The 21,085-nt window shown below is 37.6% G+C and overlaps 1 protein-coding gene across 6 annotated transcripts in view; it reads left to right on the forward strand.

The window, feature by feature from the left end:
• F8 (coagulation factor VIII) overlaps positions 1–21,085 on the forward strand; it is a 224,087-nt gene that overhangs the window by 76,402 nt on the left and 126,600 nt on the right. For all 6 annotated transcript variants that reach the window (XR_004058312.1, XR_004058313.1, XM_010352837.2 and 3 more), the window contains exons 7-11: positions 3,921–4,142; positions 7,198–7,459; positions 8,887–9,058; positions 15,753–15,846; positions 20,024–20,238. Coding sequence is in view for 4 of the 6 variants with exons in the window: in XM_010352837.2 (XP_010351139.1) it covers positions 3,921–4,142; positions 7,198–7,459; positions 8,887–9,058; positions 15,753–15,846; positions 20,024–20,238 (965 nt within the window). In the remaining 2 variants the exon portion in view is untranslated. The remainder of the gene's footprint in view (positions 1–3,920; positions 4,143–7,197; positions 7,460–8,886; positions 9,059–15,752; positions 15,847–20,023; positions 20,239–21,085) is intronic.

A 21,085-nucleotide genomic window follows, 5' to 3' on the forward strand; every position in this document is an offset into this window, starting at 1 on the left:
TGTGTAAAGGACAGTCTTTTCAATAAATGGTGCTGGGAAAACTGGATATCCATATGCAAAAGAATGAACCTAGACCCCCTATCTCTCACCATGTATGAAAATCAAATAGGCCAGGCACACTGGCTCATGCCTGTAATCCCGGCACTTTGGGAGGCCAAGGCGGTCAGATCACTTGAGGTCAGGAGTTTGAGACCGGCCTAGCCAACATGGTGAAACCCCATCTTTACTAAAAATACAAAATTAGCCAGGTGTGGTGGCATGCCTACAGTCCCAGCAACTTGGGAGGCTGAGGCAGGAGAATCACTTGAACCCTGGAGGTGGAGGTTGCAGTGAGCCTAGATCGTGCTATTGCACTCCAGCCTGGGTAACGGAGTGAGACTCTGTCTCAAAAGAAGAAAAGAGAAGAGAAGGGAGACAAGAGAGGGGAAGGACAGGGGAAGGACAGGGAAGGGAAGGGAAGGGAAGGGAAGGGAAGGGAAGAAGACGGGAGGGGAGGGGAGGGGAAGGAAGGAAAGGAAAATAGATTAAGGAATTAAATTTGAAACATAGTGTAAACATTTCATGACATCAGTTTGGGCAAGAATTTGTTAGACAATTTGGGCAAGAATTTGTTAGACAAGACCTCAAAATCATGAGTAACAAAAGCAAAAATAAATTGGATTACATCAAACTAGAAAGCTTCTGCACAGCAAAGGAAACAATCAGCAGAGTGAAGAGACAACCTATAGAATGGGAGAAAATATTTGCAGATTATACATCTGACAAGGGATTTATATCTAGAATGTATAAGGAACTCAAACAACTCAACAGCAAAAATCCAAATAATCCTATTAAAAATGAGCAAAAGACTTGAATAGACATTTCTCCAAGGAGACATACAAATGGCCAACAGGTATATGAAAAATGCTCAACATCACTAACCATCAGGAAAATTAAAATCAAAACTACAATGAGATATCACTTACCTCTGTTAGAATGAGTATTATAAAAAACAACAAAATAACAAATGCTAGCAAGGATGTGGAGAGAAAGGAACTCCTGTACACCGTTGGTGGGAATATAAATTAGTTAAGCCGTTAGAGATAACAGTATAGAAATGCCTCAAAAATTAAAAGTAGATCTATCATATTTTCCAGCAATCCCACTAGTAGGTGTATACCAAAAAGAAATGAAATCAGTATGTTGAAAAAACATCTGCATCCCCATGTTTATGACAGCATTATTCACAATAGTCAAGATATAAAATCAACTTAAATGCCCATCAATGGATGAATGGATAAAGAAACTGTGGTATATATACGCAATGGAATACTATTCATCCATTTAAAAAAGATGAAATCCTGTCATTTGCAACAATGTGGATGAGCCTGAAGGACATTATGTTAAGTGAAATAAGTCAGACAGAGAATAACAAATATTGCATAATATCACTCCTATGTGCAATCTTTAAAATTTGATCTCACAGTAGTTGAAATTAGTGATTCTGGGAAGATTAGGGGGAAGTGGGAGATGGGGAGAGGTTGGTCACTGGGTACAATGTTACAGGTAGATAGAAGGAATAAGTTCTGGTACTCTATTGCACAGTAGGGTGACAATAGCCAACAATAATATATTGCATAATTCAAATAGAAGAGAGGATTTTGAATGTTCTCACAACAAAGAAATGGCAAACATTTAAGGTGATGGATATGATAATTACCCTAATTTGAATAATTACACAATGTATACATGTATCAAAACATCACATTGTACCCATAAATGTGTACAATTATTTATGTGTCAATAAAAAGTAATGCAGTTTAAAAAATAAAATTGCCCATTAGGATAAATAAAAAGACTCCCACACAAAATTACCATTGTAGCATTTCAGAGCACAAAGAGAAGATACTTAAAGCTTATTCTGGCCAGGCGCGGTGGCTCAGGCCTGTAATCCCAGCACTTTGGGAGGCTGAGACGGGATGATCACGAGGTCAGGAGATGGAGACCATCCCGGCTAACACGGTGAAACCCCGTCTCTACTAAAAATACAAAAAGTTAGCCGGGCATGGTGGCGGGTGCCTGTAGTCCCAGCTACTTGGGAGGCTGAGGCTGGAGAATGGTGGGAACCCGGGAGGCCGAGCTTGCAGTGAGCCGAGATCACGCCACTCACTCCAGCCTGGGCCACAGAGCCAGACTCCATCTCAAAAAACAAACAAACAACAAAAAAAGCTTCTTCTGAGAGAAACAGGACACATACAAAAGAATGGGAATTACACTGACAATATAATTAAGCAATATTGTAAAAGATCTAAGGGAAAAATTATTTTGAACCTGGAATTTTTAGTCAAACTTTGAATCAATTTTGGGGGAAGAAAAAATACATTTTCAGATATAGAGGGCCTTAATAGTCACTGAATGTGTACTATAGTAAAACCAGAAACTACAGAAAAGAGGAATTTGGGAGATTCAGCAACCCAAGAGAATAATGAAGTATGAGGGGGATGTTTTTTCCTTAGTTCTTTACTGTATTTTCCAGTAATTTGATAATACACATGCATAATTTTATAATTAAAAAAGAAATTAGTTTTGACAACATGCAAGTTCCTGTTCTCACATACCTTATAGTGGAGTGACAGGTTGTAGTCAAATAAGCATAATAATACATGCAAAATTACAAACTGACCATTACTCTGAAGGAAAATTACATAATTCTATGTAAGCCTGTAATAAAAGAATCTGACCTAGACTGGGGAATCAGAGAAGGCTTCCCTAAGCAAGTACCCCTTGAATTTAGCTTTGAAACTGGGAAAATGAGGCAATGTGAGATGAAGCTGTTAGAGGTATTAGGAATCAAACCTATTGGGGCCTTCTAGTCCTTAGTAGACAGTCTGGACTTTATTCTATGTGAAATGACAGCCTCCAGTGGGTTTTAGGCTGGTGGACACTACAATCAGATCTGGAATGCAGAAATATTACACCAGTTTCTTTGTGAGTAAAAGTCTTAGAGGGGAATATGACCAGTTATAGGGAGACCTGTAAAACAAGTTTATCAGTAGCTCAGACGAGATAGTAGTAATAGTGAAAAAATAGATACATTTGAAAGCTTTTAGAGCCAAAATAGGAGGCAGCTGTGCCCTTGTAGTTACCAGTGTGGGATCTGAACACATGACTACTTAGGTTCAAATACTGAGAAAATTAATCAACCTCTCTGGGCATCCATTTCCTCTCCTGCAAGACATGGATGATAATGGTTTCTACATTCATAGGGTTGTTATGAGGAATGAATGAATTAAAACTTGTAAAATACTTCGGACAGTGCTTGACATAAAACAAGTGCTCAATAAATATTAGCTATTATTGATTATATTGCCCTGGTCAGTGTCAAATTGCATATGGGAGATGAGAATGGTAACAAGGATAATTCTCGCTTGCATATTCGAAAGCAGGATGCTGCCATTCACTGTTATAAAAAACTCTGGAAGAGAAGGAAGTGATGAAAAGCGTAAATTTAGTTTTGAACATGTGGGTTTTTTGAGATATCTAGGTGGAGATGTTGAGAAAGTGATTGGCTGTATGAGCCTGGAGTTCCAGAAGAGTTCAGGAGAGGAGACAGAAGGAGCAGTCTGAGAAGTAGGAGAAAAAAACCCAGAAAGATGTTGGCACAGAGGCCAAGGGAAGAGAGAGTTTTAAGAAGAAATGAATGGTCAACAGATACAAATAAAGACTGAAAAATGTCCATTGGATTTAGCAGCATGATGGTGATTGATGACCTTGGCAAGAGCTGTTGGTTTGATAGTAGCCCAATATTCTAGATAAATTTGTTTACAAGTCAAGGTAGCAATGAAGTGTCTAAGGTCAATTTGTCCATTCTGTCCTAGCAAGTGTTTTCCGTTTCAAATTCTCTACTTCTTAGCCATACGTGTCTTATTCCTACTTTACAGGTCTGATTGGATGCCACAGGAAATCAGTCTATTGGCATGTGATTGGAATGGGCACCACTCCTGAAGTGCACTCAATATTCCTCGAAGGTCACACATTTCTTGTGAGGAACCATCGCCAGGCCTCCTTGGAAATCTCGCCAATAACTTTCCTTACTGCTCAAACACTCTTGATGGACCTTGGACAGTTTCTACTGTTTTGTCATATCTCTTCCCACCAACATGGTAATATCTTGGATCTTTAAAATGAGTATTATAAATATCCAGTCCTACTTTTAATAGAATTTACTGGACAATGTACAGGAATATAATGTGTTGCTGAAGGGGGCATTTTAGAGTTGCTGTGTTAGACTTCAACCAAGATCCCCTAGTTTCTAGCTTCCAGTGTAAAGTTTTTACCTTGACTATAAAAGGGCTGGAGTATTAGTAGGACTCGGATTTTTAGTTAAATGTCTGTGATGGAGAAAAGATGGCTTATGGATGACTGAGATGGGAAAATGAGGAGAATAGTATGCCCTTGGTTTCTCAGCCTTATCCCATTAACTATGCTCCAATATTGAGAGAGGAACTGCAGGTTGTAGCTGAAGAGATTTTTTTTTTTTTTTTTTTGAGAAATCTAGGGAAATGGAAAAAAGGCGTTGCCCAGGTTGCAACTGTAAGGGCTTCAGTATATCAGTAGTAATGCCCAGAGCAGTAAATAGCAAATATGACGGGCTATTGTAGAGCAAGCTTGACTTCACACACCAGACAGCTAGAGGCACTCTGTAGATACCTGGCAGTATATACTGAGGGCAGGTCAGGAGCTAGTGAATTTTAGGACAATTAACATGGGATTGAAAGCTGGTCAGCATATGTGAAGCACCACATGAGGTTTTCAAGGACTATTTGGTGGGAACTTTGCAAAGGGTCAAAGGTTCTGTGTAAGCAAATTAGGATGATGGTAATTACAGTTTTAAATTATTGTTAATGTAACTTTATTTGTAACTGCTAGTTGTGCAAATTCATATTGCATCATCATTTCACCCCAATTTTCCTTACTTTTGTATTTATTCTGCTAACTCTTAATCTTGGATCAATCTAATAACCCTCTTTCTCTACCCTTCTTGTGGCCATTGAAGGCTTAGTCAGTTTGTGCTGCAATAACAGAATACCACAGAATGAGTAATTTATAATGGACAGAAACTTATTGGCTCACAGTTCTGGGGGCTGGGAGGTCCAATATCAAGTTGCCAGCAACTAGCAAAGGCCTTCTTGCTGCGTCTTGACATGGTGGAAGGCATTACATGACAAAAGGGCAAAGAAAGGGTGAGAGAGAGAGAGAGCAAAAGGAGGGTGAACTCACTCCTGTGATAATGAATCCACTCCCATGAACCCTTTCCCCAGATAACTGCATTAGTCCATTCATGAGGGTGGAACCCTTGTGACCTAAACACCTTTATATGTTCACTTCTCAACACCATCACAATGATAATTAAATTTCAATGTGAGTTTTGGAGGGGACAGACATTCAAACCATAGCAAGAGCTGTTGGAGAAAAATGTCAGAGAGGCCTAATCTTTTATATTTAACAGCATTTCTTTCTTCCTAGTACTCTCATATTAATGTTCTCCTCAGGTTCCTTGGTTGACTTAGAAAAGAGATTTGATCTTGCCATGTATCCACCATTTTCCTCCTTATGTTCTATTAGTGACCTTGTTTATAGTCCTCTGTAGTGATTAAGAATAGAAATCTCTTTTCCCCATCCATCACATAATATTTATGGAATTTTGACAAGACCTTAGTGGACAAAAAGTGTCATACTGAATGAGTAACAGGAAGTTGATGCACAAACAAAATTCTTGCAGGCACAGAGGAATAGGTCATTTACTTGTATATGATCATTGTCAATCAATCATTGTCCAGTTGGAGCCTGATTCAGTTTAACAGTTTATTTTTTGTTTTGTTTTTTTACTTTCACAGATTCTATCCACTGATTTTAATCTTTATTTTTCAGAAAAATAATGCTTTATCTTATTGAACCTCAGACAAAACACTTCGTTTTTAGATGCAGACTGAATTATGTTTAAGGCTACATGAACCTCAGACTAGTTGTTTGCTGCTCCTAAAACCTGCCCTGTTCCTCGTAATCAAGTAAACGGGTCTCCCTTCTTAGAAGTATTTGATCTTCAAAATTGCCCTGTGTTATAAATACAGCAGGAATTATTATTGTCCATTTCATAAACCATAAAGATGAGACTGAGAATGTTGAATAGATTTGCTATAGGGTTTACAACTAGTCACAGGCAGACATGCTCTTAAAATACATATCTCCTTGATTTTAAGTTGTATCTTGTCATGTTTTTATGAACTTGGAACATGTCTTAAAGTTTATATCTACACTAACATTTTTCCCAATAAGCTGTTATTAAATCAATGATTTGTATTATAATCCAATAGGGTAAATATAGAAATCATTAGGTGACTATGGGGATGGGGAGCTGGTCTGGTCTAGGCTTCGAAATGCTGAAAATATGCAGTTCTTCAAGTCTCTTTGTTTATCATTTGGCTGTAGGGGAATGATAGGCTCAAAACCAGTTCCAGAAGGGAAATAGTAATACATATATAAGAGCAAATGAATAACTTTTGAAAAGGAGGTAAAACATATATAGAGAAGGGTCAGGCAGAAGGGAAATGGTGAGTGCAAAGACCAGAGGAAGAAACAAGCAAGTACCAGATAATTCATGTAGAGATAAGTGTATATAGGAAAGTGGCAAGAAGGGAAAGTGATATGGAAAGGGGGGTGCTTAGGGGAGAGCCTGGAAGGCCTAATAAGAGAGAAAGAGTCCTGAAAATTAAGGTAAGTGATATAGTTTGGATATTTGTCTTCACTGAAATCTCGTGTTGAATTGTAATTTCCAGTGCTGGAGGTGGGGTCTGGTGGCAGATGTTTGGATCATGGGGGTGAATCCCTCATGGCTTGATGCTGTCTTCATGATAGTGAGTTCTCATGATATTTGGTCATTCAGAAATGTGTGACAACTTGCACTCTCTGTCTTGCTCCTGCTTTCACCATGTGACATGTCTCCTCCCCCTTCACCTACCCCCATGATTGTAAGCTTCCTGAGACCTCCCTGAAGTCAAGCAGATGCCAGCACCATGCTTCCCATATAGCCTGCAGAACTATGAGCCAATTCAATCTCTTCTTTATAAATTACCCAGTCTCTGGTATTTCTTTATAGCAATGCAAGAACAGCCTAATACAGCGGGACACTCTGACATTGTTTGGTTTGTCTGACTCCAGATGGCATGGAAGCTTATGTCAAAGTAGACAGTTGCCCAGAGGAACCCCAACTACGAATGAAAAATAATGAAGAAGCGGAAGACTATGATGATGATCTTGCTGATTCTGAAATGGATGTGGTCAGGTTTGATGATGACAACTCTCCTTCCTTTGTCCAAATTCGCTCAGTTGCCAAGAAGCATCCTAAAACTTGGGTACATTACATTGCTGCTGAAGAGGAGGTCTGGGACTATGCTCCCTCAGTCCTCGCCCCTGATGACAGGTAAGCACTTTTTGACTATTGGTACTCTCTCTTCCCCATACTCAAAAAGTTCTTACCAGTTATTCAAACCAACAAATCCTGAAGCCATGTTTAAGGTTAGGTACGGGTATGGAATCAAATGGCAAGAGTATTTTTTTTTATTATACTTTAAGTTCTAGAGTACATGTGCACAACGTGCAGGTTTGTTACATATGTATACTTGTGCCATGTTGGTGTGCTGCACCCATCAACTCATCAGCACCCATCAACTCGTCATTTACATCAGGTATAACTCCCAGTGCAGTCCCTCCCCCCTCCCCATAATAGGCCCCGGTGTGTGATGTTCTCCTTCCCTAGTCCAAGTGATCTCATTGTTCAGTTCCCGCCTATGAGTGAGAACATGCGGTGTTTGGTTTTCTGTTCTTGCAATAGTTTGCTGAGAATGATGGTTTCCAGTTGCATCCATGTCCCTACAAAGGACACAAACTCATCCTTTTTTATGGCTGCATAGTATTCCATGGTGTGTATGTGCCACATTTTCTTAATCCAGTCTGTCACTGATGGACATTTGGGTTGATTCCAAGTCTTTGCTATTGTGAATAGTGCCGCAGTGAACATACGTGTGCATGTGTCTTTATAGCAGCATGATTTATAATCCTTTGGATATATACCCAGTAATGGGATGGCTGGGTCATATGGTACTTCTAGATCTAGATCCTTGAGGAATCGCCATACTGTTTTCCATAATGGTTGAACTAGTTTACAATCCCACCAACAGTGTAAAAATCTTCCTATTTCTCCACATCCTCTCCAGCACCTGTTGTTTCCTGACTTTTTAATGATTGCCATTCTAACTGGTGTGAGATGGTATCTCATTGTGGTTTTGATTTGCATTTCTCTGATGGCCAGTGATGACGAACATTTTTTCATGTGTCTGTTGGCTGCATAAATGTCTTCTTTTGAGAAATGTCTGTTCATATCCTTTGCCCACTTTTTGATGGGGTTGTTTGTTATTTTCTTGTAAATTTGTTTGAGTTCCTTGTAGATTCTGGATATTAGCCCTTTGTCAGATGGATAGATTGCAACAATTTTCTCCCATTCTGTAGGTTGCCTGTTCACTCTGATGGTAGTTTCTTTGGATGTGCAGAAGCTCTTTAGTTTAATTAGATCCCATTTGTCAATTTTGGCTTTTTTTGCCGTTGCTTTTGGTGTTTTAGACATGAAGTCCTTGCCCATGCCTATGTCCTGAATGGTATTACCTAGGTTTTCTTCTAGGGTTTTTATGGTATTAGGTCTGCATTTGGAAACTAACATAGCAGAGCATCAGAGAAGCTTGTATTTTTCTCACTCCTTGCCTTGATTGAATCATATAAGCTGTTTTAGAGTTGGATTTGAGCCTACCTAGAGTTTTTCTTCCCAACCTCGCATCTTTTTTTTCTCTTATACAGAAGTTATAAAAGTCAGTATTTGAACAATGGCTCTCAGCGGATTGGTAGGAAGTACAAAAAAGTCCGATTTATGGCATACACAGATGAAACCTTTAAGACTCGTGAAGCTATTCAGTATGAATCAGGAATCTTGGGACCTTTACTTTATGGGGAAGTTGGAGACACACTGTTGGTAAGTTGAGGAAAAGATTTAAGGTCTGGTAAGAAGAAAAAGTCTGGAGAGTTTTGAGTTTCTAAAATACTTCATAATTCAGCCTTGTCTCCAATGGACATGATCTTTTAAAAGCTATAAATGTTACACAAATAATAGCTGATTGCACGTATTTGAAATATGAGTATATAGAATAAAATCTAATGTCACCTATTAAACTCGACACTCCTTTGAAATACTGCGTAGACTTTGATACATATCCTTCCAGATCTTTCCCCATTAATTATATCGTATAGGAGTCAGCAGACTATGGCCTATGAACCAAATTTGGCTTGTGGTCTGCTTTTGAATAGTCTATGAGCTTAGATGAGATTTTACATTTTTGAAATATTGCAAAGAAAAGAAAAAATGAGCATGGGAGGAAGGGGAGGAGAAGGTGGAGGAGGAAGAGAATATGTGACAGAGGCTAAATAGGGCTCACAATTTTAGAGTATTTACTATCCAGCCTTTTCCAAAAAATGCTTGCTTGCCCCTGATCTAGGATATTAAGAATGAGTATGGTGTAAGTAACAGAATACTCAATGGACAGTGGTTTAAATAAATAAGGGTTTATTTTCTTCACAAGAAATTTGAAGATAGGTCGTTGGTTGCATAAATTCAGTTGCTCAAGAATGTCATGAACAGCACTGGTTTTTAGATGTGGAGTTTTTTTAGATACTGCCAAACTGACTTTCAGCAATTTTGTACCAATTTATATCCCCTACCATAAGTATCTGACTGCCCTTTTCCCCACACCATTGCCAACAACATATATTATAAACCTTCGGAAAAAGTTTTCAATTTGATGAGCAAAATGTTTATATGTTGTCTTCATTTGCATTTCCCTGGCTAGTAGTCAAATTGCATATTGTTTCATGTTTGTTGGCTATTTGTATAATTCCCTCTGTGAATTGCCTGCTTGTAAATTTTGTCCAGTTTTCTATTTGGGTAGTCGTCTTTTGCTTATGTATTTGTAAAAGGCCTTGATAGATTATGGATATTGACACACTGTTATTTATCTTTCAAATGGTTTCCTCACATTGTCACTTGTACTTTTTGTCACTCCTTTACGATATTTTTTTGTCCTTCAAAGATTTTTGATCTTTATATTGTCAAAACCTCCTATCTTTTATCAGTCTTTTCATTTAACTTTCTCTGGATCTTTTTCACTTTTGTTTTCTGCCTGAGAATATCTTTGCCAGCTCCAAGAAATTATAAAAATAGTCTCTATTTTATTCTCTTACTTGTATAGCTTTATTTTTACAGTGAACAATCTAATTGCCCTGGAAGTAACTTTTGGATATAGTGCATAATTCAAATAGAAATTTTCCCAAATGGCAGCTCACATAACCAATCCTTTTTTCATTAATTTGAAAATGTCTTCTTTATCATATACTAAATTGCTAAAATCTTGGATTTTTAATTCTCCTTAACTAATCTGTTGCCACACTGTTTTAATGACTTCAACTTTGTAATATGTTTGATATCTATATGACACCTTCTTTCATTGTACTTCTTCAAAATTTTTATTAGCTATTGTACAATTTTTCTTCATAAATTTTGTTTACATATTTTTCTTTTATTGATTTTTTTGAAGATTGTATACTTTTATTTTTATTCATTAATTTTAAAAATGCATAATGACACAATAATTGTACATACTTATAGGTGTGTATTTTGAGTTACTTTTACTGGCTAATTTAAAAATGGGTAAACAAGAGTATACAATAAAATGTAAATTTTCCTCCCTCTTGAACTTCCAAACCCATAGTCTGACAGACAGTCATTGCTCCACAGCAAGGGAGTGGGTTTGTATACTCCCCTCCAGAAATAGTGCATACATGTATGAATGTATGTGTGTATGTGTGTGTGTATGTGTGTGTGTGTGCGTGTGAGTGTGTTTCACACAAAAACAAGAGCAGTGTAAATTAGTCTGTACCTTGATTTTTAAAAAGTAACAATATATTTTGAATTAGCCGGGCATGGTGGTGCATGCCTGTAGTCCCAGCTACTCTGGAGGCTGAGGCAGGAGAATCGCTTGAATCTGGGAGGCGGAGGTTGCAGTGAGCTGAGATCACACCACTGCACTCCACCCTGGGCAACAGAGCAAGACTCTGTCTAAAAATAATAATAATAATAAAAAGTAACAATATATTTTGGATATCATTTCATGTCAACATGTAAAGATCTACCTCATTCTTTGATTTATTCAGGTTATGCTCTGGATACCTTGCTGAATCCTACACTTAAACATTAACTCAAAATGGATCAAAGATAAAATGTAAGAGCTAAAACTATAAAATTATAAGAAAATAACAGAATAAATCTTTGTGATCCTGAATTAGACAATGGTTTATTGGCTATGACACCAAAACCAACAAGCAACAAAAGAAAAACATAGATAATTGTGGTTCATCATACTCAAAAACTTTTGTGCTTCAAAGGATGCCCAGAAAATGCAAAGACAATGCATAGAACTGGAGAAAATGCTTGCAAATTTTTTATCTGATAAGGATGTAGTATTCAAAATATATAAAGGACTCTTTCAACTCAATAATAAATAGGCAAATGACCCAAATGAAAAATGAGCAAAGGGTTTATACAGACATTTCTCCAAAGGTTATATACAAAGTGTCCAATAAGCAGCTGAAAAAATGCTGCATGTCAGGGAAATGAAAATTCAAACCCCAGTGCAATACCACTTCACGACCACTAGAATAAGTATAATCAAGAAGACAGATGTTAAGTGTTGGTGAGGACATGGAGAAATTGTAGCCCTCATCAATTTATGAAGGGAATGCAAAATAGTGAAGCCACTTTGGAAAACAGCTTGGCCATTCCTCAAAATGTTCAAAATGGAGTTATTACATGACCTGGCACTTCCACTCCTAGAGATATACCTAAGGGAAATGGAAACATAGGTACCCACAAAGACTTGTATGCACATGTTCATAGTCCCACTAGTAATAATAGCCCCACACTGAAAACCATTCAAACATTCACCAAATGGTGAATGGATAAATAAAATGTGGTATATCCATATAATTGGAATTCTATTCAACAATTAAAAGAAAAGAACTAATTATACACGATAAATATAGATGAAACTCAAAACATTGTAAGTTAAAGAAGTCAGACAAAAGACTTACATATTGCATGATTTAACTTATATAAAATATACAGAAAAGACCAATTTATACAGCAGAAATCTCTTCAGTGATTGCCAGGGACTGGGAGTGGAAGCAGGGAATGCCTGCAACCCAGCATGCAGAATCTTTCTGGGGTAATGGAAATATTCTAATTCTGGATTGTGGCAATGATTGCACAACTCCATACATTTACTAAAAACCATTTAATTGTATACTTATAATGTGTGAATTTTACAGCATATAAATTATTCTTCAATAAACATTTTTAAGTGGACAAATAATCAGACAAAAAGCAGACTATATTCAAAGAAATGATAATTAAACTGTTATGATTATTAATGTAGTATGCTTAATTACCTCTACATTTAATGGTTAAAACAAGAGCTGTTTTATTATTCTTATAGATTATTTGTGTCAGGAGTTCAGGCTCAGCTGGGCAGTTATTTATCATTGACCAAGGTCACTTGATGTTGATCAGTGGATCTCGAGGGACCAAGACAGCTTCACTCATATATCTGGTACCTGAATAGCAATGACTTGACAATTAGAACTACCAACCAGAACACCTACATGTTGTCTGTCCGTGTTGCTTGGCTTCTTCACACTGTGGCAGCCTCAGGGTAGTGGGACTTCTTATATGGTGACTCAAGGCTCTAACTGTGTATTCTAGTTAACAAAGCAGAAAATGCCTCACTTTTTGCAGTCAGCATCAGAAGTCACACAGCACTTTATGCTATAATCTGTTAGTTGAAAGCAGCCAAAACCCACCTCGAATCAAGAAGAAGGAAAATTTGGTCTACTTCTTGATGAGAGAAGGGCCAAAGAATGGCAGATCATGTTTTAAATTGCCACATAGACTGATAGCTTACTTCCCTAGAGCAAAAAAGAAAGTAAGAAGACAATGAAATCATATCTTTCATGAGTTAAAAGAAAATATCAACCTAGCAAGAATTGCCATTTTATTGGCAATTTATATCAATATTCAATAAATAAATAACTTTATATTAAAATTTAAAATGTAGAGTATAAAAAATGAAAGATCAATTATTTTTTATTAGGCTAGCATAGCATTTGGTTATAAACTGGACTGTGTTACCATGAGAAAGGAAAATTAAAAATTACAGACCAATTTCATTATAAACATGGGTTCAAAAAATCCTAAACAAAATTTTATAAACCTAATACAGCAATATATTAAAAAGATAATACATATTATGAAGTTGACTTATCCCAGGAGTACTAGATTAACATTAGAAAATCAAATATGGCAATCTACCATATTAACACATAAAAGGAAAAATATAATTTGATAATTCCAATAGCTTCAGAAAAAGCATTTGTCAAAATTCAACATCCATTCATAATAAAAACTCACAGGAAATTGGGATTACAAGGAAATAATTATCATTATCCTGAGAAAGATCTGCAACAAACTTGTAACCATTGTACTTGGTGGTGACAGTCAGAAATCCTTCTGTTTAAGATTAGGACAAGACACAGGTGACAGATATCACCATCTCTACTTAATATTATATTGGAAATCCTAGTGAGTATTCTTAGGGCGAAATAAATGGAAAAAAAGCATTTTAATATTGGAAAGAAACAAAACTGCTGTTATTTGAAGTATCATTCTGCTGCTTAGATGCAGGTAAGGAATCGGCTGCTTCATGGGCTTACCAAATGACTGGGTTTTAAGATAAGAGCAGAAGTAGAAGTTGTATTTTTATCCTCATATCACACACCTCAGATCTGGAGGTGGGATTGATATTTTAAGGGTTCTTCACTGCAGCTTCCATGTTATTGCTCTTCCTCTCTCTCTCTCTCTCTCTGTCTCTCGATAGGGTCTCATTCTGCCCCCCAGGCTGGAGTGCTGTGGTGTGATCACAGCTCACTACTGCAGCCTCGACTTCCTGGGCTCAAGTGATCCTCCCACCTCAGCCTCCCAAGTAGCTGGGACTACAGGCATGCACCACCATGCCCAGCTAATTTTTAAATTTTTTGTAGAGATGAGGTCTCACTATGTTACCCAGGTTGGTCTTGAAATCCTGGGCTCAAACGATCCTCCTGCCTTAGCCTCCCAAAGTACTGGCACAAGCCACTGCATGTAGGCCTTTGTTTTCTTTTAAAGCTGGTGCAATCAGGCAATACCACCTGCCACCCTTGCTTAATACTGTAATCAACTGTCCTCTTGGTCATGCCTGCTCATTCACTGAAGATTTTATCTCCTGAAACACTGTCTCTTTCTCTATTATCAGTGAATTTAATGCCCAAATAGTGAAAAAGGCTGAAAGGAAGCAGTGTCCTCAGCAGACATCCAAATTTCAATTAGTGTGAGAAGGTGCAGAGAACACTTCCTGAAGCAATTGAAACAATTTTTAAAGAAATGGAAAGGGGCCTTTAGAGAGAAACCTAAGTACTGTCAGCCCTCCACATTGTCAACTGAAGAATCATAAGTTGGTAAATTTGGAGTGGAAAGGGTTCCAGGCTGGGAAGTGTAGCCTCTGGCAGCAACTGGAAGCAAGCACTTTGAAGAAGGAAGGATGAGTTAGGGATTTATGCTGAATGAGTTGGCTAAGTATACATATTTAACAGGTTCCAGGAAGAGCTGTGAATATTTATGATGGGGCACATGCAAACATGCATATTACATACATTCCATGTTCACTTTGGGGTGGCGACTTAACATTTAGATGCATGAAAATTAGGCTGTATATGTCAAAAGATGAAACAGGACACAGAGGCAGCCTCTGTAAACTGGCCAGAGCCAGTCCATGGTCAGTGGTCTGTCATCAGGAAGGAATGCTGGTCAGTCGTTGTGTCAAAACTGCACAAAGGGAGGGGAATCCAGCACGTCTTCAGAAAGGACTGGTTTATGTTTAACCGTTAAGAAAGTCTAACAGCAAATTAGGGAGGGAGGGAATGTAACAAGGCATGCCTGATCTCCCATCCCATCATGGTCAGAAACTCAGTTTTTAAGCCATCTCTGGTGTCTCCTCGGTTGAGAAAGGGGTCTCTTCAGTTGTTTGGGGATGTTTAAGATTTTATTTTTATTTTTCAGTATCATTGGGTTTCTAGTCTCATATTCAAACAACCATCAATTGAAAGTATTCAAAAAACAACCCAAAACAATAAAAGATAATAATACAACAATAAATAATAATACAAAGAAACAATACAGTATAACAACTATTTGCATAGCATTTACATTATATTATGTACTATAAGAAATCTAGACATGAGTTAAAGTACATGAGAGGATGTGCATAGGTTATATGCAAATACTACATCATTTTACATTAGAGACTTGAGCATCACAGATTTTGGTATCTGCGGGGGTCCTGGAACCAATCCCCCCTGCATGCCAAGGGACAATTTCATGAAAAGACCAAATATTTTGAGTTTTATCTAGCCTCAAATTACTATAATGTAGATAGAGGCTGCTTTTATTTATCTGGAGTTAGACCACAGTTTTCTTCTTGATCCTAGTTGTTTTAGGATTTGATCTTAGATCTCACTTATACTTTCAGATTATATTTAAGAATCAAGCAAGCAGACCATATAACATCTACCCTCACGGAATCACTGATGTCCGTCCTTTGTATTCAAGGAGATTACCAAAAGGTAAGTATTCCCTCGATTTACAGCTCTTTTTTACCTGTAGATACAGATTAAATCAGTATCATCAATAACAACTAAAATCATGTTGGTCCTTTCTCCAACTGTTGGCTGGACCTCAAGCTCCAGTCTAAAGTTATAAAAATCAATTATAGGAATCCTCAGGTGATGTTTCATGTAAATTAGTGAAGAGTCACCTGATGTGTTTTTCCTATTACCTAGTGGTGATGTTCAAATATTGCACAGCCAATTAGATTGTCTCTTTTCCACTGCAACTACTATAAATGCCCTAAAATCTTGAAGCTGATTCTTCCGGCACTTAAGATAAATTTTTTTTCTGAGTACAGTTTTCAGCTACGTTCCACACCTTTGGTATCTAGTGTGGTATTCCACACTTTGGGTATCTAGTTTGATATTTTCAGGATTCTTTGCTGCAGCTTCCATGTTATTGCTCTTCCTTGCTCTCTCTCTCTCTCTCTCTCTCTCTCTCTCTCTCTCTCTCTCTCTCTCTCTCTCGACAGGGTTTCACTCTCACTTTTGGTATCTAGTTTGATATTTTCAGGGTTCTTCACATATTCATTTCTAAATAGTTCACAACTCCAATTTTTATTTACTGTATTGTTTGTTGTTTAAAGATTTATTTTTTCTTTTAGTAGATTGGATGTTATATGTATTCTTTCTATTATTTAATTTTGGATGAATATTTATCAAAATAATAGATGTGTATGCTTAAAACTGCAAAAGGACTGCCTCCCTAGAGGCATCCATTTTTAAGAATTTCTGTTTTGATTTTTGGTGGTTATCTCTACATCTCTAAAAAGTTACTTATACTGCTAACTCTTTGTTTTTCAACTTTAGACATTATATAGTTACTTTGTTTTGTGCTTCTTTCCATTCAAGTTATTTCAGTTTTATCAGTGTTTTCAGTTCCATTGGCTATCATTAGAACTTTAAAAATATACTAAACATCAACTTTTAGTAATATATTTTCAATCCATGATTGGATTTTTCCAATCATGATTGGAAAATATCTTTTGACTCCATACTTCATAAATTAAGGATATTAAAAACTGTACCCCTCACTTTTCCTTTCCCCAAACCTTTCTTTTCTCCACTGCTGCTAGCCATTCCTTTACTTTTACAAAACTAAACTTGATAACATTTACATTTTGTACCGTAATTTGAAATAACTCTTCTTTGCTTTGTCTATATATTTTTTCTAAAGCTTAAAAAATTAAAAAACAGCATTCTATTATTTTAGTATGCAAGTTTTTTATAAATGTTAACTGCAGAACTAGGTAATATGCTATGATTGCTCCCTTTTCTACAGCTCAAGTGATTTTACTATTAAGATAAAATAATATGTGGAAGGAAAAAAGTTGATCTCACAGAAGTAGAGATAAAATAGTGGTTACTAGAGGCTAAAGAGGGGAAGGGGAGGGGGAAATAGGGAGACATTGGTTAATGAATGCAAAATTCCAGCTAGATAGGAGGCGTAAGTCTTAATGTTCTATAGCACTGTAGGGTGACTGTAGTCAACAATGACATATATTTTCAAATAGCTAGATGAGAGGATTTGGAATGTTCCCAACACAAAGAGATGATAAATGTTTAAGATGATGGGTATGTACTAATTACCCTGGTTTAATCATTACACATGTATACATGTATTGAAATATTACTCTGTACCCCATAAATATGTGCAATTATCATGTGTCAATTAAAAAATAAAAAGATCAAATAGATTCTCCTTCATTATTCCTCATCAGTAGTTTGATATCATGCTCAATTTTAGCTTTTATATTAGGACCATATTGATCTTATAATTTTTGTGTCTGTATCCTGAAGTAAGACTTTGTTTTCTTTTATTAGGAAAAGAAATGTATGCTTCTTCAACCCTATTTCTTAGGCCCTTCAGCTTCTTAATCATTCTGTTTATTGCTTGGTATCCAAATCTTTTATTTATTTATTTATTTTTTGAGAGAGGGTCTCGCTCTGTCACCCAGGCTGGAGTACAGTGGCACGATCTTGGCTCACTGCAACCTCCACCTCCCAGGCTCAGGCTATCCTCCCACCTCAGCCTCCTGAGTAGCTGGGACCATGCCCAGCTAATTTTTTTAAATTTTTTTTTAATTTTTTGTAGAAATGGGATGTTACCTTGTTGCCCAGGCTGGTCTCGAACTCCTGAGCTCGAGCAATCTGCTTGCCTTAGCCTCCCAAAGTGCTGGAACCAAATCTTTTTCTTTTTAAAGACATTCTTGCAGTTAATAGCATTAACTTCTTTTCTCTTGTACATTTCTATTTTTTTATTTCTTCTTTTGTTTTTCTGGAAATATATTCTCAAGTAACTTCTAAATATGTGGTACACAGAGGGTGAACTTTCTGAATCCTTCAGTATCACATCATGGGCAGAAAGACTGGTTATAAAAATTTTCCCGCTGGGTGCGGTGGCTCATGCCTGTAATCCCAGCACTTTGGGAGGCCGAGGCGGGCGGATCACTTGAGGTCAGGAGTTCAAGACCAGCCTGGCCAATATGGTGAAAACTCATCTCTACTAAAAATACAAAAAAAATTAGCCGGGTACTGTGGCATGTGCCTGTAATCCCAGATACTCAGGAGGCTGAGGCAGGAGAATTGCTTGAAACTGGGAGGTAAAGGTTGCAGTGAGCCAAGATCACGCCACTGCACTCTAGCCTGGGCAACAGAGCAAGACTGCATCTCAAAAAAAAAAAAAAAAAAAAAAATCCTTCCCCTATTTTCTAATATTCCTTATTGCTGATAAGAATTCTTTATTTGCATTTCTTTATGGAAGAAGGCATAGTACAGAGTACTGGGGAGATTTTGAATGTGTATCCTGAAATTTGGAGGCATACATGGATACAGTTACTGGTAAACTGCTTTTTCCATGGAGAATTTTGAAGGCTGTAATGCCCATAATAGTGGGCAAGAAGAGAGGGCAAGAGTGGAGTAGTTTACCTTTCTGCTGTTTGACATGAGTTTCTTCTGTAACAAGTGAATACTGTTGAAGTAGCTGGGCTTTATCCCTTTTGAAGATACTCTGCCCAAGAAGGCAGTTAGGCAGGCTAAAGGGATAGCAGAACCAATAGATATATCACTGGAAGTAAGAAGGGCTGATGGGGAAAGGACAGTTGCAGAAGGATAGCTGAAAGAAACATCTCTTATGTCATGAAACTATGTAGTGCTGAGGTCCCCATGGTAACTCTAAAGAAACCATACGTGTGTCCTATGAAAAGACCAGCATTTGGGCACCTCCCACACAGAGAACTTTGATGACCAAATAGTGTTGTCAAAGATAGAGCAGGAGGACCTGTTAAACAAGAGTCTATTTGCCCTTTCTTTTATTACCTACCCTCCCTCACCCCCAGCTCCTGGAAGAGGGAAGAGAAGGCTGAGAAATATTGAAAGAACATACTACACCATTCCCTTTCATTTTTTTTTTTTTTTTTTCGAGACAGAGTCTCACTCTATCCCACAGGCTGGAGTGCATTGGTGTGATATCGGCTCACTGCAACCTCTGTCTCCCGGGTTCAAGCGATTCTCATGCCTCAGCCTCCCAAGTAGCTGGGATTACAAGTGCCTGCCACCACACCTGGCTAATTTTTGTATTTTCAGTGAGATGGGGTTTCACCATGTTGACCAGGCTGGTCTCAAACTCCTGAACTCAACACCGTTCCCTTTCTATGGGTTCTCTAACCATAGGTCAGGCATAACTTAGTGAGGAGAGGAAGAGCTTAGAATGAATATAAAATTAAAATTTTGATTTAGATTAGATCTTCAGGTATTAAACATACCCAGAATGAGACTTAATTACTAAAATTAGTTCTTGTCCTGAGGACCCATTACCCTGAGGGCAGATCTCAGTTCTTGCTCCCTTTCCTCACAGAAGTCAGAAACTGTATCCTAAAACTCCAGTGCCAAGCTCTTTGACATATATTCAGGCCTGAAACTTTCACAGTCAACTGGATAATCAATTATAGCTTTTTTACTTTTCTGAAAAATTGTGTGAATCTTAAAATTACAATAGGCACGACTTTAGCTTCCACTTCCTGAGAAACTTCATATGTACATACAGATTTGTAGAACTCTTGTAACAACAACATGATTACCGATATGTGGCTTGTTGTACTCTAATTGAGCTATTTCTGGGTTTGCTTGTGGATAGGTGTAAAACATTTGAAGGATTTTCCAATTCTACCAGGAGAAATATTCAAATATAAATGGACAGTGACTGTAGAAGATGGGCCAACTAAATCAGATCCTCGGTGCCTGACCCGCTATTACTCTAGTTTCATTAATATGGAGAGAGATCTAGCTTCAGGACTCATTGGCCCTCTCCTCATCTGCTACAAAGAGTCTGTAGATCAAAGAGGAAACCAGGTAAGTTCTTGCCTTTCCAAGTGCTGGATTTGAAGCTAAAAATGAGGTGAGATGCACATGAATTCTCAGTGTATGTCCCCTTATAACCTGAAAAAAATATAATGGTTTGCAACATAGGTCAGTAAAAGAAATGAGCTTAGCTTTTACTGAGTTTGAGTTTGGTGTAGTAAACATGCCTGCTGGACGGATAGGCCATAGAATGTAGGCCCTAGATTTTTCCTAGTCTGGGATTTAGCTCTCTCTAGGTGATCCTCCCCAATTTTACATGTCTACTTTCACATGACCCACAAATTTGTATCTACAGCCTAGATTTCTTCCATGGGCATCTCATTATGGGTGATTCAAAAGCACCTCAAAATTAACATGTCTGCAGCATGTAGCACAGTGTATGGCACTTAGTAAGAGCCTAATAGGCTAGGTACAGTGGGTCACGCCTGTAATCTCAGCACTTTGGGAGGCCGAGGCGATAGAATTGCTTGAGCTCAGGATTTTGAGACCATCCTGGGCAAAATAGTAAGACCTTGTCTCTACAGAAAAAAAATTTAGCTGGGCATGGTGGCATGTGCCTATAGTCCTATCTACTCAGGAGGCTGAGGTGGGAAGATAGCTTGAGCCCAGGAGGTCAAGGCTGCAGTGAGCCTGGGTGACAAAGCAACACCCTGTCTCAGAAAAAAAAAAAAAAGCTTAATAAATACTTTTGGGCAAAACATCAGGAAAGATATAAAATATTTCAAAATATGGCTAAAATTTGGACCATTTCTACTGCTTTAAAAAATAGAGCTAAATTTTCTGAACAAGAAAAACTTAGTTCTTCACAAAAACTCATTGCTTGGCCCCAGAATAACTC

The sequence above is a fragment of the Rhinopithecus roxellana genome, chromosome 7 (assembly GCF_007565055.1).
Source record: "Rhinopithecus roxellana isolate Shanxi Qingling chromosome 7, ASM756505v1, whole genome shotgun sequence".
Taxonomy (NCBI): domain Eukaryota; kingdom Metazoa; phylum Chordata; class Mammalia; order Primates; family Cercopithecidae; genus Rhinopithecus; species Rhinopithecus roxellana.